The sequence below is a fragment of the Balaenoptera ricei genome, chromosome 7, assembly GCF_028023285.1.
Source record: "Balaenoptera ricei isolate mBalRic1 chromosome 7, mBalRic1.hap2, whole genome shotgun sequence".
In the NCBI taxonomy this organism is placed as follows: Eukaryota; Metazoa; Chordata; class Mammalia; order Artiodactyla; family Balaenopteridae; genus Balaenoptera; species Balaenoptera ricei.
The window spans coordinates 117,462,885-117,489,863 of record NC_082645.1 but is presented as its reverse complement, the minus strand read 5'-3'; the positions used below and the strand labels follow the sequence as shown (position 1 = coordinate 117,489,863).

The window sequence follows — 26,979 nt, the reverse complement described above, 5'->3', positions numbered from 1 at the left end:
TTTTGCATGAGAACATTTTAATAATATTAGTAATAACATCGTCCTGGAATGGGTTTATTTTCTAGCCACCGCTGAGTCCTTATCACATATCTGGGGCACTGTGGGTCCACTGGAAAGATACATCTGAAGCACCTGATGTATCAGAACTTCCGGGCCAAGGTGATCCCTGGCTGGAGGAACCAGGACCTCTTGGAATTTCTTGTAAATAAGTCAGAAGAGCTGCTCCTTGTTTTTTCCCTCTTGCCATGACTGTAGCACCTTGGGCCAGTGTGCTCATGCACGGGGCTGCCTGGGCCTAGCAGAATCCCTTCCATAAGCACTGACCTGGGAATAGAGATCCAATTAATCATGACAAAAAACGCCTTCCCCTCCCCGCCCCCCTAAAAAACACCCCAAGAAAAACCTCCACGGAAGCGGTGTAGACATATTTCCATTTCTTTATTAGAAAGAGGCCTCTACACTATAGCCACCTCTCTCCATTACTTTACACATTTTTCTTTTTCTTTTTTTTTGTCCCCTTAGAATACTGTACAGCTGACACAAAAAAATCCCAAGGCAGGAAAATACAAACTGGCATATTTAATCAAAACAAGATCATATGAAATAACAAGCCAAGTGAAATGTCTGTCAATGGTTTTAATTACAGTACAAACAATATAAATAAAGCATCATTGAGTCATTGTGAAACAAACTTGCTGAATGAGGTAATATAAAAACAACCAAAAAAAAAAAAAAAAAAAAAAACCCATCTCTGGATAAACCCCAGGCTACTCTTCCATCTTCTATACATGGCTATTTACAGAACAGAGAAATGTGCTAAAATGTGCCGAGGCGCGGCCTTCCCTATTCCCTCCTAAAAATGCCTCTCAGTCATCACCTTTGACCTGCTCAGGCTTCCCTTTCAGAAACACACCCAGTGGCAAGATGAGAACCCAGTTCCAAGTCAGGGACAGGAGAGTGGGGCTTGTCTGGGGCAGGAAGCCACACCCTAGGACCCACGTGGCAATGCCTGTGGCTGGTGTGGCCGAATTCCAGCCCTTCCCTGGGCCGCCAGCCCGGTCCTTCCGGGGCTCGGCAGAGCGCCTTTGATCAAGTGCACACGGCATCGCCAGCACACGGGCACTCAAACCAGGGCAGGGGCAGCAGTCCCAAGAATTTGATAAATTTTAGACACAAAAACTCAGTCGGAGGAGAGAAACCGTGCTGGTTTTGAAGGTTTGGAGAAGGCATTATTTCTAAGACCAGGATGCGTGAACAGCCATACAGCAGTTTCCAAGGGTACCTACCCACGGCCTGTGCACCACAGAACGGCTCTGACCCTCACTCAGGTCCACCAGTGCACGCGTAACAGTCCTGGTGGGAAAGCTGCCAGGACCCCGTGGGTGGGACCGGGGGGCTGAGAGGTGCGTGATGGGCTCACATGAGCAATAAAAGCTAACTCCCTGGCTTGTCCCCAGCTCACGGCACCCTGGGTCCAGTCTCTGTCCTCCCAGGCGGGAGGTACCTTTTCCCCAGGCGACTCAGTGGACCGTCAGGTGCAGAGCTGAGTGCCGTGTCCCCAGCTGGGCTGCTCACCAAGGTCTTTGCACGAAGCCAGGCACCCAGGGTTTCTAACACAGGCGTCGTTACAGGGGTGGGGAGACCCGGGGCGTCCTTCATCCAGCCCGACACACCTTCAATTTCCATGCGCCAGTTCTGAGTATGAGCTTCTAGGGGATGGGCAGAGTCTCCTTATTACAAGAGTATTTGAACCAGCTCAGACATTAGCTTCCGGGCCGGTGTGGATGCCGGCCGGCACTAGGGAGACGTGGGCATAATCTGATTTAGGGTCGACTGTTCCTGACAGCGGGTGTGTTAAGGGGGTTTGCTCCATTCCAAAGACTCTCCAGCCCTCTCACATCTTGTTTGGTTCCTTTCTTTCATCTGCATCTCAAAAGCTGAAGGTCATGGAATGCTCACCGACACTGAAATCTGGATGAGTCCTAATCGCAATCGGACAGGCGAGGATCTCTCTTATGCCTTGATCACGACCCTCGGGGGTCCTTCTCTACAGATGCCACAGCCAGGCCCAACACAAGACAAGCCTCAAGCCCACCTCTCTCTCATGCAGCCACCTTGCCTCTCCTTGCGCACAGCCGGCGCCTGCTGGGAGCCACGTGTCCCGCGGTGTCTGGAAGCCAGTGATCCTGTCCTTTTAATGGGGCAGGTTCATGCTCATACACCTGCAGCCTTTAGAGCCACCTTGGGTCTCTGCTGGGCACGCCTGCCCCAACCCTGCCCTCTCCCCGGCACTGAAGGCCTTTTTCTGGATGGGTTGAGGGCCTCAGATAAGGACACTTTTACCAAAAAGGCGCAAACCCCCAAACCAAATGCTGTCAACAAAAACAACACCTCATAAGTGAAATGCCTGAAGGAGAGGTTTTCAAGTTCATGGTCACTGCACCCTTGCTTTGGGGAGGGTGCTTGCTACACTGGTGAAACAGAAATACTTCTAAAATCTGGGCTTTAAAAAAAAAATCACAGATTAAAAACAGACTTTTTCGTTTTACAGAATCCCCTGCTGATGAAATGTCCTCTAATTTCAACTCAGACCCAAACTGAAAAAGCCAACCGGAAAAAAGTGTCAATCTATGTTTAAAAAGCAGCAGACATCCAAAATGAGACAGGGAATTTATTCATATTTTTAAAAAAATCTATTTTAGGACAGCATTTCTTTTCTAAGCGGGAGAAAATCTGTGGTTTGGGGATGATCACGTCTTAGGTGGCTGAACGTCCAACGTGGAGGTGCTGACCCTGTGTGGCAACATTTCTCTCTCTCAGATGTCACAGCACCTTGGGTTCCAGTGACTACTTCCTGGCAGTGATGGAACTGAAAGTCTGAGCACTGTTTCATCTACCCCAAGTGATTGCCCACCCCGCTTCTCTCGTCCCCATAACTGGAAGGAATGTGATGTCTTGACTGAAAGGCAAACTGATTTAGAAACGTGAATGACAAAGGACCTGTCAGCACAGGGCACAGAGCAGAGCAGGAGCAGGCCAGGTGTGTATCCGGGCCCCCTGCCCACACCTGGGGGCCCTGGCCTGGCCGGGGCGGAGCCCGCACCAAAGACCCACTGACCACAGGGCTTCCCGAGGACAGCCACTTGGGGAATCCAAAAAAGAAACATGTCTAAATCATGGCTAAAAGAGAAAAATGCAAGACTCGATGCCAAAGGCCCTTATTTAGCTTTTTGGTGAAGGATGGGGGTGAAAATCACTCCAAGACACGACTTCACAGCGTGTGAAACCCACGTGTAAAGGGGCAGTTAGAAATAAATCATATTTCCTGGGAAAGAAAGATGTGTATCTTCAGCACGTTTCTATCTGAGCTCCTTCCTGACGGCTCTTCAGTTTGTTTGCTTGAAGGACATAAATACAGTCCAGGGGAGCTCCAGGAAAGTCGCGATGACCTTGCGGGGCACCTGACAGAGAGGATGTGAGGGAGGGAAGCAGCCCGTCCAGAGGTGACGGATTTGCTTTCCAATCATCTGTGCCTCCTGAGCAGTTTTTGAGACCTGACCCTACTTTACTCACTGAGGACCTACATTGCAGCAAGGCTTCCGAGCCCCCCAGGTGGGAATGTGGATTGCCCCCCCCTTGCTTCCAGAACATTCTAAATGCAAAGAGAAAGGGACTGGCGGGGTTGGAGCCACCGGGGCCCACGTCACCCGTGAGCACAGCTCAGGCCGGGGATTGGGCAGGAGCCAATGGCCACTCCCAAGGGGGAAGATGGTACCACCAAGGGCAGGCCCAGGACAAGGTCACTGTCACCCTTGAGAGGGAAGACAGCTCACTGACCGGCCACAGCAGCTCAATGAGGGACAGAGAGAGAGAGAGAGAGAGAGAGAGAGAGAGGGAGAGAGAAGGGGGCCCTGGAGCCTCAAGCCACACCCAGCCAGCTTAGGGTGCCTGCAAGAAGCTCTGGTTTTAAAGAGGAAGCAGGAAAAGGACACTCAACGGGCCCCAAACACGAGTGTGTCCAGTGGCCTCTCAGTGCCGGAGGAGGCGTCTGAAGGACAGAGGCCTTGGGATCGACAACACAGCAGAGGGTGTGGGAGAGAGAAGGGTGGTCTCGGCCAGAAGCAGCGGGAGTGAAGGGCCTGAGGGGGACACTCACCCTTCCGTCCTCTAGGAAATCAAACTCAGACTCAGGCTGGAGGGTGCATGGCGGTAAATGGGCTGATGCGACGGGGAGGGGGCAGTGTGGGCACATCCCTGGGGGAGGGGCTGTCCGGGAGCAGGGGTCCTCGGAGAGCCTCGCTCCCACTGACGACCACGGGCTCAGCAGAGACAGAGGAGGGTCAGAGCCTCGACGGGAGGGGCTGGCAAGCTGGCCGCCACCGACCCCCCAGGGCACTGGCTCGGGGCAGGTTTCCCGGCTGGTGCTCTTGGCCCCGTCCCATCCACGTTCTGTTCTCCTGAGCACCCCGCCCCTGGCTGGGCATCGGGCTGGCATTTATCACACTGGTCCAAACGTCACCACACCCTGCAAGGCCACAGGGTTTCACAGCTGAGGAAGGACCCTGGGAAGCTGGATGGGACGGCAAGGGCAGGTGAACCCAGGTCTGCTCGGCCCCAGGGCTGCCTTTCTTGTTGGACTATTGTTCCCTAGTGAAGTAGTGAGAGCTCCTTTGCAAATGTGGGGAATGAGCCTGAATGTGTTCAGGTGGCACCAAACTGGGAGGCCCGGAGCCGATGCTGGAGGCCGAGGCTGGGTCCAAGCGGACCGCATCAGGCGGCACAAAACCTCAGAGGAGGGGTCAGAAGTGCACGGCCCTGCACCGGTGCTACAAGGGCCACAGCCTGGGCTCGTGGCCCTGCAGGGAAGGTGCTGCTCTAAGGATTCCAGGCCAGAGTAATTCAGGAAGAGCTGCTTTCCTGCACCCGACAGCCCAGCGGTCAGCAAGCACCCGCTGCCCTCACCTCCTTTCTGGGATGATTCCACATAGGGTGGGCTTCCTGGGGGACAGGAAACTGTACCTGCTTATGGGACCGAAGACTCATGGCAGTAACGTCACTCACTCGCCCTCGACTGCTCATCTCCTGGGAAGACCGGAGACGGAAGGAACCTGGGACCCTGGCTTGGTAAACCATCTGTCTGTCCACCCCAGAACTCGAGGTCCACCCATGCACCGTCAGAATCAAGACTCCTTTCTCCGCAGGGTTCTCTGGGCCACAAGAGAAATCCAGAGAGGTCTGCAATACACCCAGCTCACCTGTGCAGGTGCCCTCACGAGTGGCCGCCTTATCACATGCCTTCCCCAGCCAGCGGGTTTCTCGTCAAGGAAAAATTTGAATTCTGAACAGAAAAGGTTACGTGGATTCTGCAGTGGTGGCTTCCTGTGTCACTGTCATGTCTCTGAACTTACATGGAAATAAACTATGAAAACTGAACCCTCTTCCTCAACTGGTTATTTCTAACACTGGCCCTGGGTCCTTGCTTCTCCGGCCTTGGTGTTAGTAAGGCTTTAAGATGGCAATGAGAGCGTTGTCAGCAAAGAAAGGACTTCTAGTTTGACACTGACATACAAACAGACGAGCCGCCGGTCACCTTTATTTTAAAAGAAAACCCTTGAAACCCACTACCGCCTTTTCTCTGTTGCCAAAACTCGGGCTCGAGAAAGCAGGCTGCCCCCTGCAGCAGATCAATATCGCTAAAAATAGCAGGAGAGGGGTCGAGTTTTCTAAGGAGGAATCAATGAAGTCCCAGCGCTGGAGGGAAGGAAGGGAAGAAACCAGTCTAGCATTCAGGTCGTGAAAGGCTAAGTGAAAAAAGAAGTCATCTGGGAAAATATTATATTATAAACACATATAATAATCTGTACACACTCATATACATCCCAAAGAGAAGCCTTACAAGGAATTCCGTTTCTTTTCAAAAGAAGGCTTCACTGTGATAAAGCATTCCTACAGTGGGAATTAACTACAATGAAATAATTTAAGAATTTCGTTTATACTCTATCTGCGTTCACTACATAACGTCTACGCTAACGGGGAGGCCAATGCGCGTGGCTGGATTAGAAGAGTAATGCGTTCTTCAAAAACAGGAAGGACTTTCTTTTTTCCTCTATTCACATTTAAAATAACCACACAGCGATGAAACAGAATTAAAAATCGGGTGGAGGGATTATGGACCTGTTGTCAAGGCTCCCAGGCTGGAGGCTTCCGCACCTGTTATCCTGGGAAACCGCCGAGTTCCACTGAGCTGCATCAAGCTTAGAAATGCCCATGAAACACTGACCCAGGTAGAAACTGTGTAAAGCTTTATTTTTTCCCCACCTACTTTAATTTTTTTTTAAAAAGTGAAAGAAGAGGAAAAACTCTTACAAAATAGAAGGTTTAATATACGAGAGCAAGGAACTTCCCCGGAGGCGGCAGGGTTAACGTGGCCCTATGTTTCTGTGCTACATCAGTCCCATGCCATCCTTCAAGGTGACGCCCTCTCCCCCGTCATACTGTCAAAGGGCTCAAGGCACAGTTGCCCCCTTTTCTTTTTCACCTAAGGTGTCACGATCTGGTTTACTATGTTTGGCCACCACGTTGAAGGTGGCCGAAGTCTGAAGCAGCCAGAAACCATGACGACGGCAAATCGGGCGATGTACTAAAATGACGGGCCTTGCCACCAGGCAAAAAAAAAAAAGTCTCAGGGCGTTTCATGAGTCAGTCTGTGCTCCCAAATCGGCAGCGGCGGTCAGGATGGACCTCTGCAAAGCGCCCGGGTCTGGGATTTGGAAAGTCACCCCCCGCGTTGCCACAGCCTGTTCCTCTGGGTGGGCAAAAGTAGGGTCAGATCTAAATCGTGCTTTCCAGTAACAAGGAATCACATGCCTCTTTCCCCCTCTAATATGCTTTTATCCCCCCCTTTCTTGATTTTAATAAGCAAATTGTACCACCATCTTATTCTGATATGCTCCTTTTTAGAAGCTGTATATCACATTAATGGAAGTGTTTACTGCTGGGAATATTTCCCGTGTACAATGATCTGTAACCCTCTTATCTCAACTAGTTGCATATTATTAGTTCACATCCAGTTCAATTTATAAATTAACAGAGGTGTCATTTGTCTGTACAGAAATCAATGCATATTTATGAACTTCTTTTATTCAAATAGATTTTCAACACATCTCATCTAAAGACAGAATACAGAAGCCTGTGTGACTTGGGCAACATGGCCCCAGAGTGACTGAGACCCAAGACACCCACCTTGGCAAAAGGACACAAACTATCTCTCAGGTTTGGGCTAAAATAGCCTTTTATGCATTTACTTAGTTCACTAAATGTGCTCAAAATGCTGTTGTTAGCTGAATTCGTGATTTCCTTTTGAACTTCCAAGTCACTCTTATTTATTTTTTCCATTTTGTTTTTGTGCCAAGGAGACTGCAGTCAAATAATACTCGGCAACTGATTTCCTCTCTTTGGACTGAAAAATTAAACAGATACTAAATTATGACAGTGAATTTAGAAAGGAGGGCTCCAAGGGCTTGAAAGAACATGTCTGGGATAATATGATGCTTCTAAGAGTATTGCAATCACATCGTGGCAATCATCAGAGCGTGCTGTGTAACTACCTCCTTGGCTAATATGCTTTCTTCTCGGTGATGACTAATCATGTTCTATTAAACAGCGGTAATGCTGGAAGAACTCAACTATACGAGTGTAATGAAGCCAGTATTCTCCCTGGACAGATTAGCTACAACTGATTTGACACATACCATCATAGGGGCTTCAAACCTGACAAACTCTGCTTGCTTCTGATTTATGCCGTCAAGCTCCTCGGAGAAGAGATGAAACCCAAGTGTTCCGTCTGGTAGAGGTGAAATGTACTGATGTGCTGAACTGCCAGTTAAGGAGAGTTACCCCTTCTCCTGGCTGCGCGCCTCCCCTCCCCCATGTCCCGCCCCTTGTGCCACGCTCTGTCTCCCGGCCACCGGAGGGACCAGGACCAGGGTCCGGCGCCGTGTGCTACCATCAACGAACCCAGGCCCGCCGGTCGCTCCTGTGTGTTGATCAGGGGAGTTTATGCAAAGGAATCAATGCTGCAGCCTCCGGGCCTCCTCTTCGCCCCTTGAGGACCCATCCGGGTTTTGTGATTTCGCTTGGCGTGAGGGGGGGTGGAGGCGTGGGGGGTTGGCTGGGGACCACCAGGAGGAGTGAGGGGACGCGACGGGACTCACGTGGCGTGATCCCTGAGGGCGCGCGGGAGGCTGCGGGCACCGCCGGTCCTCAGATGATGGTGGGCACCCTCCCGCCGCTGTTGTTCCGGTTATTGTTCTTCCTGGACAGGTTGGGGGTGGCCATGAGCACGAAGCGCTCGTCGGGGCAGCCGTACTGCAGCAGGACGTCGGCGCACTCCTGGCTGGAGGCCTGCCGCGCGTAGGCCAGCGCCGTGTTCCCGTGCGCGTCGCGGGCCATCACGTCCACCCCGTACTGCGGAGGCAACAGAACCGCGTTAGGCTCACGGGAGGGAGGGGACTGGGCGCCTTGTTCAACCCCGCAGGCAGCTGGGGCAGATGCGGACCCCGGGACGCGCTACCGGGAACCCGCGGGGGAGACCAGCGTCCAGTGTCCCTGCCTCCGCCCCCTTACCCCCGCCAGGTGTATTCTTTTCAGAAAAGAATGTGCTTTTTGCATCGAAAAGCCCCTCCCCTGTGCAATAGAAACGGACCAAGGATAACTCTAGTTTTGCTATTTCCATTTTGACTTTCCAATTATAAACACAAAAAACGATCACTCTTTTGATCTCACAGGTGATTCATTTTCATTGTAGGAAATACATAGGTAATATATAAGAGCACAAGAAGAAAAAATCATGTATAATCTCGCTATTCAGAGATAATCTTGGTTAATCTCTCAGCGGATTTCCTTCTAATGGTTTTCTTTGAATCTAAACGCATATATGAATAACTGAGATAAAACTTGCACAAATAATTGGTATCTTTTTTATTTTTTTTACTGAACTTGGTGCTCTGATCATTTTCTCAGATCATTAAAAGTTATTCAAAAGCATGACATATAATAGCCATAGAATATTCCTCCGTATGAACGTAATTCAGTTACTCTGTCCTCGGTAGCTACACATTGTGTTTTATATTTTTTTATTATTTTTTAAAAAATTATTTATTTATTTATTTTGGCTGTGCCGGGTCTTCGTTGTGGCATGCAGGATCTTTTTTCTTTTGGTTGCGGCATGCGGACTCTTAGTTATGGCATGAATGTGGGGATAGAATCCTGGCCAGGGATTGAACCCAGGCCCCCTGCATTGGGAGTGTGGCGTCTCACCCACTGGACCACCAGGAAGTCCCTACACGTAGTGTTTTAAAGTTGTCATTGGTCTAAATAGTGCTGTGGTGTACATCCTCGCATTGAATCTTTCTCAGGATCTCTGATTGTCAGAGTGATGACTAGAAGGGGTAATACGAGATTAGATTACACAAATATTTTTAAGCTTCTGGCTCTCGAGAAAGGGTGGACCGATGTCCACTTCTTCCACCACCATGGATGGGAGTCTCATCTCTCGTCTTCAGGAAGCATTAGCATTAAAGGAACTCTTGGCCAATTTGAGGGGGAAAGATGGCATGCAATTTGTTAATGGAACTAACTGTGTTCCCCCAAACTTTATATGTTGAAGTCCCAACATAGGAATGTGCCTGTATTTGGAGATAGGGCCTTTAAAGAGGTAATTAAGGTTAACTGAGGTCATATGGGTGGGGCCCTAATCGAATATGACCTGTGTCCTTATAAGAAGAGAAAAAGACAGCAGGGATGCATGTGCACACAGAGGAAAGGCCCTGTGAGGACACAGAGAGAAGTCTGCAAGCCAAGGAGAGAGGCCTCAGGGAAAAAAGACCCTGCCCTCACCTTGACCTTGGACTTGGACTTCTGGCCTCCAGAACTGTGAGAAAATAAATTTCTGTTGTTTAACCCCCCGAGTCTGTAGTGTTTTGTCAGGGCAGCCCCAGCAGACTCATATGCAACTGCTAACATGAAGCTGAACATTGAGTGATTCTGATATCTGTGTATCTAATTCTCCCATCACACCCATCCCAAGAGTCAGGTAAAAATATGTAGAAACTGGCATCGTTCTCAGCTGTGCTGGACAGACCCCATCGCCTGCCCCTGGGGTTGGGAACAGAAGAGCCACCAGCAGGTGACCCACCTCTGCACAGTGTCCCACTACTGGTGAGCACACACCTCCCCTCCCTACCCAGGACCCTCTCAATGGGCAGCTTTCTGCCACCCTTCGAATGGGGACCTGCTGTGGCCGAGGACCCCAAAGGCATGCAGGCAGCGGCCAGGCAGGGGGTGTGGGCTTCTCAGAAGCAGCTCCTGGCTGGCACTGTCATTTTCTCCCTTTCTTCTCCCCATTCAAGCTGTGTGGCAAATGCTTCAATAGAGATTAAAAAGATAACTTTCCCCAGTGGAAATTAATCGGAAGAGTCCAGAAGAAGCCCTTTGACAAACTCCGATCACATCAAATCTCAAAGTCTAGGGTCCAGCATTTTTGTGTTACGTGAACGAAAAATCCAAAGGTGTGGCAACGGGAAAACCACATAAACCGTTCAGTTTATATCCTCTCTCTCCCCCGCTTCCCCACAAAACGATGATGGGAGTCTTTTGTCAAAGCAACAAGAGCGACATCACCAACTATGCTTGACCCAAGGCGGGGGGGTCATCCCAAAGATGAACTCGGCAGAAACGCTAGCAAATGCTGTGCAAAGTGGACCACTGTGCCCGCGTAAAGAGACTTCATTCCTCCCTTTTAAACTGGTGCTGTGTGTGCGCCCTCACACAGCTGGGCTGAAAGGGAGCCCCCCACCCCAAATCCTAAATTCCCTATTACTAATGCTTCCCACTTCCAGGCGGGCAACGATAGCCTTCTCCCGGAATGATGCCCGCGGAGCAGCGCTAAGTGCCCGCCGCGACTCGGTTCCCAGCCGAGGGCACGTGGGTGACCTACCCAGATGAGGAGCTGGGCCAGGACCACATTGCCCTTCCGGCAGGCCAGGTGCAGTGCCGTGCGGCCGTCCCCCTCCCCGCAGGTCTCGTTCACTTCGTCCCGGGAGCCATGCGCCAGCAGCAAGATGACCATCCGCAGGTCCTCGTCGGCGGTGGCCCGCAGCAGGTGCTGGCCCAGGGACAGCTCCGTGCACGACAGCGGGGCCAGGAAGAGCTTCTGCTCGTACTTGGCCCGGATCCACCGCTCCTTCTCTTCCCTGCAAGAGTCACCAGACAGGCGAGGTCACGATCGCGCGGGAGAACTGAGGCTGCACCCCTCTGCCCAGCGACCACCGTGTGGTGCGTGGTCTGGAGGCGTCCAGGGGGCGGTGACAAGTGTCTTCACCCGGCACCAGGAAGCCCCCGTCCGGGGAAAGGCTTCCCTACAGTGTACAAAGTGGGTCCCCACCAGGAGCACCAGCTGGGCACCTGTTAGAGATGCAGGTTCTCAGGCTCCATCCCAGCCCCCAGAATCAGAACCCCTGGGATGTGTTTTAACCAGCCCTGCAGGGGATTCTGACACCCTAAGGTGTGAGAACCGGGGATCGGCCTTGAGCTCTCATGGGATTTCTTGTGCTTTTTGTGGCCCCAGAAGAATCACCCTGCTGCCCGGGGTCCCGCCCAACGCAGGATGGATGCCACAGGCCCGGAGGCCCGATCCACTTTAAGCAGCCACAGTCAGAGCCAGGATTACAGACCACGTGGCTGGAGTCCAGGGGGCAGGGTGGTTGGCGGGCTCTCCCACCTGGTGTGACCTCGAGGGCTTAGTTCTCAACCTCATCGGCCGGGGAGCGGGTGTGTGTGAGCTCGGGGGTCTTATACACACTCCCGTAGAAGAAAATGTTGCTACAGACCACATATGAAAAGGCAGCGAATCCAATGGGGAAAAGGGATGCAAGTGACCCTGCTCGACTCTGTTAGCTCTCGGGATACCTGGGGGAGCCTCGGTGAGGGCGTCAACAACTCCTTCAACACAAAGAGCAGCCGGGTGGGTTTTCGAGGGAAAGTGGGCTGGGGCCCAGCCTCGGAGGCCAGGCAGGTGGGTTAGGGTGCAGAGGGCAGGAGGACATGGGGAGGGAAGGTGTAAGGCACGATGAGCATGGCAGCTGGTGCCCCTCCCCCAGGAGCATGACCCCAGCGGGGTGGGAGTGACAACAGGCCCCCTCTCTGGGGCCCAGAGAGGACAGGATGTTGCCTGAGACATCTGGAAGGAGGGCTGGGGAAGGGAGGAGGGGGCAGGATGGGAAGAGGAGCTGAAGAAAGAGAGCAGAAGAAACCAACAGCAAGGTGTGTTCATATTGACCGGAAGGAGAAGACCCCGGACCGTCTACTCCTGCACTTGGGCCGCTAATGGTGGATTTGGGTGTTGCCTCTTCTAATAAAGGTGAAAACCACTGAAAACAACTCAGTAATCCTCAAGACTGCAGCACTGCTGGGGGAAAAAAAGTGTGGGGGGGGGGGGAAATGCAAAAGACAGAAGTGAGATTTCACAAGTAGTTCTTGAAATGAGAGAGTCTGGGAACAGAATGAGGCCGGGGCAGTGAGGGAGGTAGGGGGAGTGGGGTGGGGGACCTTAGGCCGGACAGATGCTTTTTTTTTTTTTTTGATGTGGACAATTTTTTTTAAGTCTTTATTGAATTTGTTACAATATTGCTTCTGTTTTATGGCCGCGAGGCATGTGGGATCCTAGCTCCCCCACCAGGGATTGAACCTGCACCCCCTGCAGTGGGAGGCAAAGCCTTAACCACTGGGACCGCCAGGGAAGTCCCCGGACGGATGCTCTTTGATGAGGCTGATGAAAGAAGAAACAGAAGCCCTAGAGATAAGAAGTGACTGTAATCACCCCCAGAGACGTACATATACACTGATCCACAATTGCCCTCTCCTAAAACTCAGCATTTTCTCCGGGGGAGTCAGGAGGGTACATAGCTACAAACCACACAGAGGAATCACCTGGGGCCTCCGCTAGACTGGAGAAAGAAAACTCGTTACCCCGTGACATTTTTCCTTTCCAAGTACAGAATAAAGGCCCTGTTTACACCTTTTACCCGTGTTTACATTGCTCCTGGTGATCTAGTGTCGGGTTAGCCCTAATCTGTTTCTAAATACTTAGGCAAACATTTTCTTCCAGGAGTAAATCTGGATTAGTTTTGCTTCACTTCCTGGTCCATACGAGGGACCCCCGAGCGACCCCCCGACCCCTTTCATTAGGCGATTTCCAGGACAAGCACGTGGCTGCAGCCGAGAACTCACACCAGAGCCTGCAGCTCGGAGGCCGGCTGCACACCATCCCTGACTTGGGCCAAAACACAAGCACAAAAGCGCCGGCAACACCTTGGAAATACCGGAAGAGGTGAAAGACAAAAAACCCCCAGGATGGGCCGTGCTTTTCGTGTTATTTAAAAACCTTATTTAAAATGTATTAAACATGTGTTGATGCATTCCATAAATCGCCGAAGAGCAAAACGCAAATTAAATGAAAAGGGACAGTAGTGGGGGAGATAACAGCCAGATTTTCAAGTTCCAATCTGCTAATTCTCATTTTTTGGTAGGCATTAAAATCAGACCTCTTTTACTCTGCTCTGGTTGATTTTAATATTCATTGCCAAGTCATTCAGGGATAAACCAGAGGACGGAACATGGTAGCTATAGTCCTAACTGCAATTATTCCATTTTTAAAAAAATATTCGAAGACCCCAGCCAAAGAACGAGGTCAGACCCCCCAGCTTCTAGCTCCTCTCCCGTGGTCAGTGTGTTCTCTTGGGGAACGCCCCACCCCAAGCTCACCTGAATTCACTGAACTCGACACATGTCTGAACGATGAGTGCAGTTAAGCTGTTCTTTGCTTTTAAAAATCAGTGTCGTTCGCAATACGTAATAAAGGCGGGTCCAGGTTTCGTGGGGCTGCAAACACATACCATTTGGGGAGCCTTCTTTAAGAGGAAGACTCTGAGATTATGCATGTCAAATGAGGAACAGGGAGAAGGGCCTGGGGCTTGGGCTTCCTTGGCTTGGAGCGGGGTGATGATTATTTGTAAGGGTTTCAGAAGCTCCAACATCTCAAATACAGAAAGCAGGCTTGATACTGGGAACCGTCCCCAAGCGATGCTGCAAGGAGACAAGACCAGTGAAAGCCCCTGGGAAGCCTTCTCGCTGGGGTCCACCTCTCCCAGCCCCACGTCCACATGGCCCCTCACCTCCACCAAGGGCGCCCCCAGATCTGTTCAGTGCATGGTTTTTATTATCTGACAGGACCACGGCTCTTCACCAAAACTTCTTGTGTTATTTAAAAATAAGCATTCGATGCCGGCTTCTGGGTCCTGCAGGACGGTGATGTTTCAGTGTTTTGGTTTGTTTTTTTCAGACACCAGGAGGCCGGAGAGCAAAGGAAGGCAGAGACCACTGGGCCTTGCGTCTGTGTCAGGCGCGCTGCTTCTCCACAGCTGAAATCCAGCTGGAAGGAACAGGGGATTCGGGAACGTTTCCGTTTTGTGGGAGCTAATTCAGCAACCCCCATGCGTGCATCCGCACTTAATATTAGCTACAGCCTATGTCCTGTGGTCAGTGTCCACGCTAACAAACTAGGAGGAAAGCTTAATTCTGCATGCTTCCTGCAGCGGCCAGAGGGAGGGAGAAGAGAATCCACGTTGAGCTAAAAGGCTGCGGTTTTCGGCCTTGGAGAGGCTGGCGTTTATGTGCTTGCTTTGTTCTTCTTTGTGGTGCAGACTTTTGCAACTTCAGTCACTGCTTGGGCCCTCGTTTCCTCACCTGTAAAACGGGCACAGTGACGTCTACAGCAGGCAAGGTGGTTTTGGAATTTGAAGTCACGTGTTCGGATGATGTGCTGGCCGTGCACAGTGGTCACCTGACAAATGGCAGCTGTGGGTGTCGTGATGCTTGAAGAGAATAACATCTCTCAAGATTCGCATCGCTGTCATGCACACAAGTGCTCCCCATGGGGGTGGTGCGGGTGATGAGGTGGTGTTGGTGGCAGGGGGGTGGGGCCTGACACTCCCGCTGGGTGGGCGAGGGGACCCTGGCCAGAGGCCTTGACAAACCCATGGGTGTCCTGTGGGGCTCCCCCTCCAGGGTGCAGAAGGACCTGAGACGCTGGGATGAGGAGCGCTCAGCAAATTCAAACGACCCCATAGCTGTCAGGACCACCGGGGCCAAGTCTGGTTGGCCTCTGCCCGTGGCCTTGAGGCATCTAAAGCCTTCCTGGATGTTATGGACTGAACTGTGTCCCCCCCAAATTCATGTGCTGAAGCCCTACCCCACCGAATGTGACTGTATTTGAAGACAGAGCATTTAGGAAGTAATCGAGGTTGACTGAGGTCACGGTCCTGGTCCGTATAAGAAGGGGAAGGGAAAGCTGGGACCTCTTTCTCCTCGTGCACAGAGGAGAGGACACAGCCGGTAGGTGGGTCTGCAGGCCAGGAAGAGGCCTCAACAGAAAGCAACGCTGCCGACACCCTGACCTTGGACTTTCAGCCTCCGGAGCTGTGAGAAAATAAACTTCTATCATTTAACCCCTCCACCTCCTCTACCCCCGTCTATGGTATTTTGTTATGGCAGCTGGTCTGACCAATACACTGGACAGCCACATGGTCCATTGTTTCCACTTGGTTTCTGTGCCAACAGTTACCGTGTGAAAGATGGATACTCTGACAATGATTCCTTTTCTGCGAGAATATTCTGTCTAAAACCATTCGCCCCAAGAAACCATGATGCCAAAGCACAGATACCCTAATGGTGACTCTGACGTCCCAATCTTGCTTCTGGGATTCCCGGCTTGTCTCGGCCCAGCCTTTCTTCTTCCCCAAGGAAGGCCAGTTCAAGAGCAGCGTAGCTGGCAGTAGATCACCTCACCTCATTCCAGTCCCCTGGAGGCCTGCGGCTCACAGCCTCCGTTAGCTAATGAGCTAAAAAATGAATTATTGGCACGGCCGGCCATCAGCAGAAAGGAGGAGGCCCGGCTCCTCATTTGAGCCCTGTGCTGACACACCTTTAAATAAATCAACTGCACGGGACCAGGGAAAATGAGAGAACGGACCACTAATCAGAAGAAAGATACCAACCCAATCCCCCCAAAGAGAAAGACAAGATACAATCGAAGGCACAATAGTAGATGTTTTCTCTCCTTCTTGCCTAAGATGAAACCCTTTCTAGGTAGCCGTCCATGCCCTCTGGGCCCAGGAGACCGCCTGGGGTGTGAGCCTGGGGCCCAGGTCTCGGAAGCCGTGAGTCCAGGGTCCTGTGGGGTCTGCCGGGCTCAGCTGGTCTGCTAGGCCTGCAGCCGGACAGATGAGGCTTTGCCACACTTGACCTTGAAGGGTGTTGACTCGGCCAAGGCTCCACCAAAGGTGATCCCTGGGGCAGACCTCACCTGCAACCTGCAGATTTAGTGCCTGCCAAATGGAATCAACTGCCAGTACCAGTAAATACTGCGAGGCCCCACTCAGGAGGTGCCGCCTGCAAGCCGCAGGAGCGCTTACCGTGATGGTGCTGCTGGTGACGGTGACGATGGTGACAACAGTGACCGGCTTTGTTGACGATTCCTGACCCCGGAACACCCTCCATGTTCTCACGAGTGACCTACATGTCGAATGCTGAACACCACGCATGTGTGACAGCAGAATTGTGGCCATGTTTTGGGAAATCATGACATAAAGGAAAGGCTTCAGGAAAAGAGATGGGTCATTTTTTTTTTTTTAAAGTAAGTGGTACCTTATTTTATTTTTATTAATTAATTTATTAATTTATTTTTGGCTGTGTTGGGTCTTCGTTTCTGGGCAAGGGCTTTCTCTAGTTGCGGCGAGCGGGGGCCACTCTTCATCACGGTGCGCAGGCCTCTCACTATCGCGGCCTCTCTTGTTGCGGAGCACAGGCTCCAGACGCGCAGGCTCAGTAATTGTGGCTCACGGGCCTAGTTGCTCCGCGGCATGTGGGATCTTCCCAGACCAGGGCTCGAACCCGTGTCCCCTGCATTGGCAGGCAGAGTGTCAACCACTGCGCCACCAGGGAAGTCCCGATGGGTCATTTATGTGGCAAGCTTCAGAAGATGGGGAAAAGGGTGGAGTCTGGAATTGACGGACATGGCTTTTCCTTTTTTGAATTAGGACGGCCGGATGCCAAGACCTGAGGAATCCCACACCATCCAGGCTGACAGGGCTGTGGACGGACGTGGCCCCAGCTGGGGACTGGGGATCAGGCCCCCAGACGGCGCTGGGCTTCAAGACTGGCCTGCGGACCGGCTGCAGCTCCTCTCTGGAGAAGGACGGATGTTGGGCTCTCCCAGCCCGTGGGGACCGGATGGAGAGGGTGGGAGGGCTTTCTAGTCCACGCGTGCCTGAATGTGAGCGAGGCTGACTCTGGTCCCCTCCCGTCCACTGCGGTGCCAGCAGCTCCCGGGGCCGATTAATATAAACCAGGTGACGCTCACACGTCGAGGACGGCTAGCTCAGACCATGACCGAATCAAGGTTAGTGTCGAGAAGAGAAGATGAGGGGTCAGAAATGAACATTTACGTTTGCAGAAGAAAACGTGGGAGTTCAGGGTTGTGGGGAAGTAGAGCTTCATTCCAATCTCTGTGGCCACGACCCACATGTGGGCTGGGCTGGGTTCCATCGTGAGTCCCGGGGGCCAGTCCTGGGGCGAGGGCCGCTGTGCCAGGCGCTGGAAGACCACTGTGGTGCTCAGCTCTGGGGAAACACGTGGGTCAGTGGCGAGCCAGGTGAGGTCTGCGGGCATCCAGGAGCCAAGGATGCCACTGAGGCAAGACCAGCCACGTGACAGCACTGTACCTGATTACAGTGGGGACAAAGACAGCAACCCATTGTGAGGGTTCATCTGCCCTCAAGTAACTGAAGGGTGTCACGGGAAGGGTTGGGTGTCCCTAGCACTTCAGCCTGCCTGATACGGGGACCAGTGCCTTCTTAGCCCAGTGAGCAGAAAAGCCGCAGCGGGATGCCTTTGCCATGTGAATTGACTAGGATGTTGTCCTCAACAAGATACAATGTTTGCTGTTTTTTTGGGGGGGGGGGGCGTTTTTAGGTATTTTTCTTTCTTTTTCTTTGTTTTTTCAAAATTTTTATTGGAGTATAGTTGATTTACAGTGTTGTGTTAGTTTCAGGTGTATAGCACAGTGAATCCACTATGCATATACCCATATCCACTCTTTTTTAGATTCTTATCCCATATAGGTCATTACAGAGTACTGAGTAGAGTTCCCTGTGCTATATCGTAGGTCCTTATTAGTTATCTGTTTTATATATAGTACTGTGTATATGTCAATCTTTGTTTGCAGTTTTTTTAAAAAAATAATTCTTTATTTATTTTATTTTTTTGGCTGTGTTGGGTCTTCGTTTCTGTGCGAGGGCTTTCTCCAGTTGCGGCGAGCGGGGGCCACTCTTCATCGCGGTGCGCAGGCCTCTCACTATTGCGGCCTCTCTTGTTACAGAGCACAGGCTCCAGATGCGCAGGCTCAGTAGTTGTGGCTCATGGGCCCAGCTGCTCTGCGGCATGTGGGATCTTCCCAGACCAGGGCTCGAACCCGTGTCCCCTGCATTGGCAGGCAGACTCTCAACCACTGCGCCACGAGGGAAGCCCTGTTTGCAGTTTTATAGTAAACTTTAAGCCTTTCTCATCCTTCCTTGACCTTTATTTACCATTCGGCATGAGCCAAGCAATGGGCATGCGGTGATCGACCATGGACAGGTCGCTGGTAAACTAGCTGGACTCCGTTACACACACTAGGAAAATCCCCAGCAGCTTCAGAGCTAAGGTTTATTAAGTCCTTCTGATGTGTTAGCCGCCGGGCCGAGTAATTATCTGGTTTCATTCTGACAACACCTGGTGGCGTAGTTCCTGCCATCATTCCCCCACATTTTAGAAGGTGAAGACGGTCTTACTGGGTCCCCAACCCGTGACGGCCGAGCGACTGTCCCCGGTGGTCACTGCCTGAGCTCTTCCTCCGGGCTCTGCCACCTCCTGAATAAGGAAACTTGATCCCATCTGGAAGGGCGTCGCCTGGGTTGTGGGATTCCAGCTGAGTCCCCAGCACTCCGCCCGCCCGTCCTCTTCAACCATCTCACCACGTGGTGATGGGTCAAGTGTGCGTCGCTTTGGAGAATCTAGAGCTGTACCACCCCGGGGGCAGCATGAGCCACGCACAGGTGTTTAAATTAATCCAGATAAAACAACAAGTCCCGCTCCTTTAGACGCGTCACACAGGTAAAGTACTCAGTGGCGCCAGGGCTGGCGGCGCCTGTCTCGGGCAGTGCAGATGATCTAGAGCGTCTCTATGACGGGATCTAGAACTTCTCCATCCTTGCAGAGGAGAGTGCTGATCTAGACAACCTGTCTAGATCAGCACGAGGGAGGGTTTTTCTCTCCCATTGTTTTTCTTACCAAAATTATTTGGGAATAACAATAAATGCAGAATGAAGAGAAAGGCAATCACCAATGTGTGTGGGGGAGGCTGAGTGGAACGGAAGCCAATGCAGATGCCAGCGCTCAGCACAGCAGCCTCTCTAGCAGCCGGGTCCCGGGGGACACCTGTCCCCGTTGGTGGCCATGACGTCACTGGAGCACCGCAAATGTGTGCTGTCAGCAAGGAGCAAAGGGCAGGGCGGGTCTCACAGACCCTTCGGGAAAGCTGAGGCTGAGTTGGAGCCGCACGAGACCCGGGCCACCCCCCCCTTAGAGAAACGCCGTCTTGATGCGGTCGGTGGCCCCTCCTCTGTCCACTGGAGGGCCACAAGGACGCAGCCACACTCGGCTGCCACCAGCTGTGTTTGGGGTCTGGCAGGGAGGGCCCAGCAGGCGGCCAAGGGTAACAAGGTTAATGCGCTGGATTCCCAGCAAAGACCATTTTAGCAAATAACCACAAAGCTTCTGACTGGCTTTCAGCACTGTTCTGTGGCCCCCAGGAGCAGACCCGGGAGCCGTGGCCAGACGTTCCCTGGTCCTCAAGGGGCCCATCGTGGAGGCAGGATGGACGATATTTTGGGGTGACGTGAGGAGTGGTCAGCCTTCCCATCTCCACAAACGAGGCTTTCTCTGGGTAAGACACTGGGCAGGAATGGCCTTTCCCAAAAGCCCCCTCAGTGTCAAGTCTAATGTGTTCATTTTGATGGGAGACCCTCCTCCCAAATGTTACAAGGCCAAGAGCTTTTTGGGTGCTATTCACACTGCTTCTTCCAGAAACATCTTTTTTCTTTCCCCCTCAGGGGGTGGGAAAGGATTTTTCAGTAGTGACTTTATTTATTTATTTGGCCGCCCCGCGCGGCATGTGGGATCTTAGTTCCCTGACCAGGGATCGAACCCGCGCCCCCTGCATTGGAAGCGTGGAGCCTTAAGCACTGGACCTCTAGGGAAGTCTCTCAACAGTGATTTCAAAGGAGATTTTGTAGCAAAGTATACCGGAGTGGAGGAATGTCCTCAGGGATGAGGAGGAGAAACTGGAGGAGACCTGCACGGCTTTAAATGGTGACCCAAGAGGCCAGGAAGAGGAAAGAAAGCGCTAGCTAGCAGCAAGGAATTTCCCAAGCGTCTTTCGGCCTCAAGCAAAACAGGAACTGGGAGGGGAGGCATGGTAGAGGGGGCTGGAACAATATGTTAGGAAAACAGAGGGGCTTCCTCTCTCTGCAGGGGAAGACCCCGGCCCACTGCGAGCCCCGGCACGCATGCTTTCTCCCCCGGCCGCGTTGCCAAGGGGGCCGGCCTCGGGATGGGGGAGGGCAGCCAACAAAGACTGATGGCTATTTATTCCTTAATTACCAAAAGCTTTTAAGGAACTGGCCACTGTAAATCCCACATGCAGAGAGCAGGAGGCAATGAACAAGGATTTATGCTCACGGGGCAAAGACAAAATAAACATCCTGCCTGACTTCGGATCAATATTATGAGTGTTTTTGCCAACCTGCAGGGTGCTTTATGAGCTTGGAGGAACAGAACAGGATCATTATTAATTAAATAAAGTCAACTGCATTAGGCTTATTACTTCGGCGAGTCACAGTGAAGTGTGCCAGGTAGCAGGGGCTGGGGGTGGGTGGGCAGATTCCGGCCCCGGCAGCCCAGGAGCGAGAGTTTGTGCTCAGGTGGAGGCCCCGCGCCGTCCCAGAAGGTGAGGATAAGGGCGCTGGTCTCCCCCCACACCTTAGTCCGAGGTCCCGGTGGAGGCCTGGGGCCCGCGTGGCTTTGTTGTCATGAGCACCGGGCATCTCCCAGCACCTGCCTGTTTGGAACCTGACCGGGCTGAGTGGGACTATATCCCAGGGTACAAGCAGTGACGCAAATGCAACATCACCCCTCTAAAGATCTGAGGCAACCTAGGAGGATTTTGCTTCGGAACCTCAAAGCAGGAATAAAGGAGATGTCAGGCTGGGTCACCGGCTCGCGCTGGCCTGGACGTGAGGAGGCATTAGACGAATTAATGCACAAAACCCGGCTCAAGTTCCACAACCTGTTAGGTGCCTGCGATGTGCCGGTGCTCGCAGGGAAAAAGAGACCTGGGCCTTTCGGGGAGCGGGGCTGCACTCATCCTCTCCGTGATCTCGGTTTCCCCTCTGGAGAGGCTGAAGGTTCTGAAGTTCAAGGCCCCCCGGAGCAACTGCTTGGGAGGTAAATGATGGATGGAAGGTGCTCGCTGCCCCCCTGGGACTGGGTGAGCCCCGCACAGTAGGGCCAGACGTCCCCCCGCTTACCGGGTCTGTGCAACGGAACGCCTCCGCTGAGCTTTCCGTCTGGACAAATACATCTGTACATCGAGTAGCACCGAGGGCAGCCACTGACTCATAGCTTTCAACCACCTTGTCTGGGACCAGCTCAACCTCGGGCCACTCCCAGACGAGGCAGAGATGCAGCCGAGGGGTCTCTCCACTGGATGCTGTCCTGCTGCCACCAGCACCGTGACCCCCAGAGGTGGCACCACTGCCCCGGCGAGCGGCCCGGAGAGTCTCCCTCACCCACTGGCCTGCTGCGAGCACCCTGCACTGCTTTCCCAGGCTCCGCTCATGGGAAATTCATTCCAGAATGAAAGAACCTGCTGCATTTATTTGCGGTCCCCGGAATCACAGCCCCCAGAGCCCACCCGTGTCAACCCTGTAACTGTCCACTCAGGAGGCCACCAGGTTAGAAAAGGTGGGTATGGGTCAAGGGGAGGCAGGGCAGGGGTGGAGGGCTGTCTTCTGGGTGCAACGGACAGAGCTGGGGGCAGTGGACAGGGAACCCAGAGGCCGGTGTAGGCGGCAGGTGGAGTGGGAGGAAGCAGAGTGGGGGGCGCTGAGAGCAATTTAGAGAAAGTCTAACTCTTAAGGGAATCATTTTCGGAAGCAGGTTATGCCAGTAGAAAAAGGCAGAACATCAGATTGTTCCAGAAGCAGCTGAAATATTTTCAACATTTTTTTCAATTTTTAAAATTTTCAATGGTTTTTATTTTCAATATTTTTATTGAAAATATTTTTTATTTTGAAGTTTTCACGATTTCCCCCTATTTTCTAATCTATCGTAAAATAAGACAAGAAGACATAGGAAGTTAAGGGGAAACACGGCCATAGCACCCCTCCTCCACTCACAGACTCTCTTCTTGTCTCTCTGCTTCCTCCTTGTCATTTCCACTCACAGACACAGGTCATCTCGTTGGAATTGTAGCACAGACGCCTTTATTGTTACGTGCAAAGCTAGTCTGATAAATTAAGTTTGTGAGTTAGTTTGCAAATTGAGTGTGTGGTTTTACACAGTAACCCTAGCTAAGCTGCAGGAGCCACACACACACTGGATGTTTCTGTAGTTCAACATTAGAAAAAAGGCGGACAACTGTTTTAAAGCATAAATCCCGATAAATCTGTGCCAAGTGAGAGGGAGCCTGAGCCAGTCAAGTGAGGCGGTCCTAGATTCTGCGTAATGTGGCATGAAACGGGACGCACCTCGGCGGCACTCTCGACAGCCCTGTTGGTAGGACCCCCATCACAGCGAATTAAGTTCACCATAACAGTGGCTGATGGGATCGGCTTTGGAACATATCACATCATAAACAGATAAGGGAAGAGAAATGGCCCTTTTCCTCCACTCGGAATACTGTAAAATGGATATAAGCCTTTGCTGGGTGTGCACCAGTGCCCTTTAAACACCAGGGAGCAAAAACTCCACAGCTGTTCTTAAAAGAAAAATTGAGCGACAGGATGGAGTGGGGCAGAGGGCCAAGCATGACCCGGTGGCTGCTGGCTAAGTGGTCATTAAACACAGAGAGAGAGAGAGTGAGAGAGAGAGAGAGAGAGAGAGAGAGAGAGAGAGAGAGAGAGAGAGAGAGAGGGAGAGGCTGTAGGTTATGGAGTGGTTACACATTTGGAAAGCAATGGAGAGTTTTGAGTAGGTTTCTAGAAAAAACTGCCAAGTGGCTTTAAGAACTACAGTCTTTGGTAATATTATTATTTTTTAAGACACAAGATGATTGATTTTAAACAATAAAGAATCACCTTAATGTAGATTTCCTTTTAATTTTCTCTGGGGGTGGGTGCGCACAGGGGATTGGAAGAATCACATGGTTCCTCAATGGCAAAACAAACAAAACAATAACAACAACAGCAAAACAGATTTTAAAAGAGGAAAAGCATTTCAGAGGGTTTGCAAATGGATAAGGGCATTTAAAACAAATTTGCGTGTTATTTTTTTTCAAAATATGAAAACACAGAAACATGCTGCAAGACGCTAATATGATCAGGGGTCAGCTGGACTGACACATCCCTTACAGTGGGGATGACTTGCCAGCAGCCAGTCACACGGGCCAAGATGAATTCCGTTCCAATGTAATGACAACTGCAATTTGATTAGAGACCCTCTTAGAGAAAACCCAACAAATGAAGAATGCTAGTTTTTCATTCTCAACTAATCGTAAATGTTAAAAACATCAGACCCAAATCTACACATCCACTAGGTAGTATTTTTTTCTAAATTTGGTTGTGAAGGGGTGGGGCTGATCACAAGAATGATTCATCAGAAGTGTATACGTGAATTCTCTGGAGCAAGGAAAGCATTTACTATGAAAGAAGCTAAAGCTAAATTTCTTCCTTAAAAGCACCAAACTTCTATCTAATGGGATCAGAAGGCAGAAATTGGTCAGATGTTTTATTTTCCACAATTGACACAGAGTTTAACTTGCCCAATGGCATTGTCTTTGATATTAAGACATTAAAACATTAATGGCGACACTCGAGTCTATCTGCTCTGCTTTTTCCTGGAGAGGGAATCTTAGCACAGTGGCATGAAGAAGACCTCAGGGGTTCACTAGCCCGATGCCGGCTTCACCTGGGTGCAAGCTCTGCAGCTGGACCCTGAGCTCAGAAGGGGTCTGTGCTTGGTGTAATGGTCTAAGGGTGCTGTCTTGAAATTCCTGATAATTACTGGACAAGGGCCACACAGTTTTATTCTCTACTGAGCCCCATAAATTCTCTAGCTGGCCCAGGACAGGCCAGTTGCTTTCAAGTATCAGTTGGTGGCAAAGCTGTCGCCAATTCACTGTAGTGGGGTTTCCATAAAGCTAGATTTTTAAATTTTTAAGGCAGGCCTTTTTCTGATGCTACATTCTTTCTGCCTTCTGGATGCTAACATGTCCTTTCACGAAATCATGGTGATAGTAAATGATTTATTTAATTTCCTAACTTGGCAAAGTTAAGAACCAGCTACTACCACATCTATCCCCCAAATATATTTTACAACCTGACGTAACTGGGAAGTCCCATCACCCAGTCCCTTTCTGCGGATGGTTTTGTCCAAGGCGGGACCGCTCGCTGGGGCAGCCAGGAGACCAGGGCGAGTCTCTGCTCTCAAGCCCATGCTCTGGGCTTTCCAATCTGTCCTTGTGCGTGAGGATGTTTGAGAGACTTTAAAAAGGCTTTTAGAAAAAAAGCATTTCATCGAGACAGCCAACACTCTATTTTAAATGTGTCAAAAATCCAGACCCTGGGAAAATAGTATGGAGGCGCCTCAAAAAACGAAACAGAATGACTGCAGGATCCAGCAATTCCAATTCTGGGTTTATAGCCAGAAGAACTGAAAGGGATATGTGTACACCTGTGTTCACGGCATTACTCACAATAGCCAAGAGGTGCAACTCAAAGGTTCATCGACAGATGAACAAAATGTAGTCTATCTATGCAGTGGAATATTATTCAGCCTTAAAAATGAAGGGAATTCTGATATTGGCTGCAACATTTATGAACCTTGAGGACATGATGCTAAGTGAAATAAGCCAGCTGCACGCAAAAAATATTGTATGATTCCTCTTACATGAGGTCCCGAGAGTGGCCAAATTCATAGCAGCAGAAGGTAGAAGGGTGGCTTTCAAGGACTCGGGGAGAGGGGATGGGAGTTACTGTTTAATTGGGACAGAGTTTCAGTTTGGGAAGATGAAAAAGATTTGGAGAGAATGGTGGTGATGGCTGCATGACAATGTGAATGTACTTACTGCCACTGGACTGTACACTTAACATTGACTAAAACAGTAAATTTGATGTTATATGTATTTTACCACAATTAAAGATAAAATCCAGAATCGGAATGCTCTCTTGTTCCCTCACACACATACCACTGTGTGAGTCTCCGACATTTCATGCCTGCCTTTTGACGGCTCATACTATTATAACTCCAGGACCTCAAAAAAAATATAACATTATTATTGCTAATATGTGGTCTATATTCGGTTTTCCCCAAATGATCCCAAAATGTCCTCTAGAGTTGAATTTTTCTTCCAATTCAGAAGTCAGTCAATGAGGATGTGATGCACTTGGTTACCCCATTTCTTTCATCTCCTCTAATCTAACAAACAGCTCCCTCCCCTTTTTGGTCTTTCATTATATTGATTGTTTCAAGGACTCCAAGCTATTTCTACGGTAGAAGGTCCCCCACCCTGTTTTGTCTGATTTGATTCAGGTCACATATTTCTGTTGTGAATACTACACAGGTGGCACGTTCTCCTCTGTCACATCAGGAGGTGCAGACTGGGGGTGGTCCCAAGGCCAAGTCTGAGCACAGGGTTAAAGCAGGGCCCCTGGCCCTGTCCTCTCTCTGGAAACTTCTTCCTCTTAAAACTAACAAGTGATCTGGGGGTGGATACCTCGAGCTGGTGAATCTCCTGTTCCTCTAAGGCCTTTCCCCCCCAAGTGCTGTGGCATCACTTGATGATCGCTGATCAATTATTACATTCTCAGTTACAAGACAGAGCTTTTCCGATTCTCTCATTCTTTCTGTTTATTAGTTGGCATCTTCTATAAAGAAGAGGTACCCCCCTGTCCCCTTCTGGAGTATCACTGTAGATTCTTAGACTTTAAAAAACTAAGTGTGTCATATAAACTATTATCGACATTATGCTTTTTGATTCTTTAATTGTTCCAGTTTGGCCAGTGGGAGCCCCTGTGTGCTGCGTGCTGTTCTATCTGACACGTCACCCTTACGCCCTGTCGGCCTCTTGCTTTCTGGCACAGCAGGATGTCCTAGGTCCATCCTACTTTCTCAGATCTGGAATAAGCTGTTTCCTTAAGGAGTCTTGATTCTTTTTTACGGAAGCCACCATTGATTTTGCTTTGTTTTTATAACTTAAAATTTGATAGAACTGTAGATTCACACGTAGTTAGAAGAAATACCGAGAGATCCCATGCACCCCTTACCTAGTGTCCCCCAATGGTAGCATACTGAAAAACTACAGCACAATATAATGATCAAGATATCTTGCTATCGACACAATCCAGCCATCGCGTTCAGATTTCCCATTTTACTTGCAGTTCGTATTCGTGCGCATGGATTTAGTTCTATGCAATCTCATTAAAGGTAAGTTTCCGTATCTACCTCCACAGTCAAGATAAGGAGCATTTCCCTTACAAGGGTCCCTCTGGTTGCCCTTTTATAACCATACCCACCTCCCTCCTGCCCATTATCTGCATCCCCAACACC

At 50.7% G+C, this 26,979-nt stretch overlaps 1 protein-coding gene across 10 annotated transcripts in view; it reads right to left on the bottom strand.

The window, feature by feature from the left end:
• Nucleotides 1-419: 419 nt before the first annotated feature.
• The window catches only part of AGAP1 (ArfGAP with GTPase domain, ankyrin repeat and PH domain 1), a 550,927-nt gene continuing 524,367 nt past the window's right edge, over nt 420-26,979 (bottom strand). For all 10 annotated transcript variants that reach the window (XM_059928979.1, XM_059928981.1, XM_059928985.1 and 7 more), the window contains 2 exons: nt 10,997-11,252; nt 420-8,466 (listed from right to left, as the gene is read on the bottom strand). In XM_059928979.1, coding sequence (XP_059784962.1) covers nt 8,263-8,466; nt 10,997-11,252 — 460 coding nt within the window. In that variant the 3' untranslated portion in view covers nt 420-8,262. The remainder of the gene's footprint in view (nt 8,467-10,996; nt 11,253-26,979) is intronic.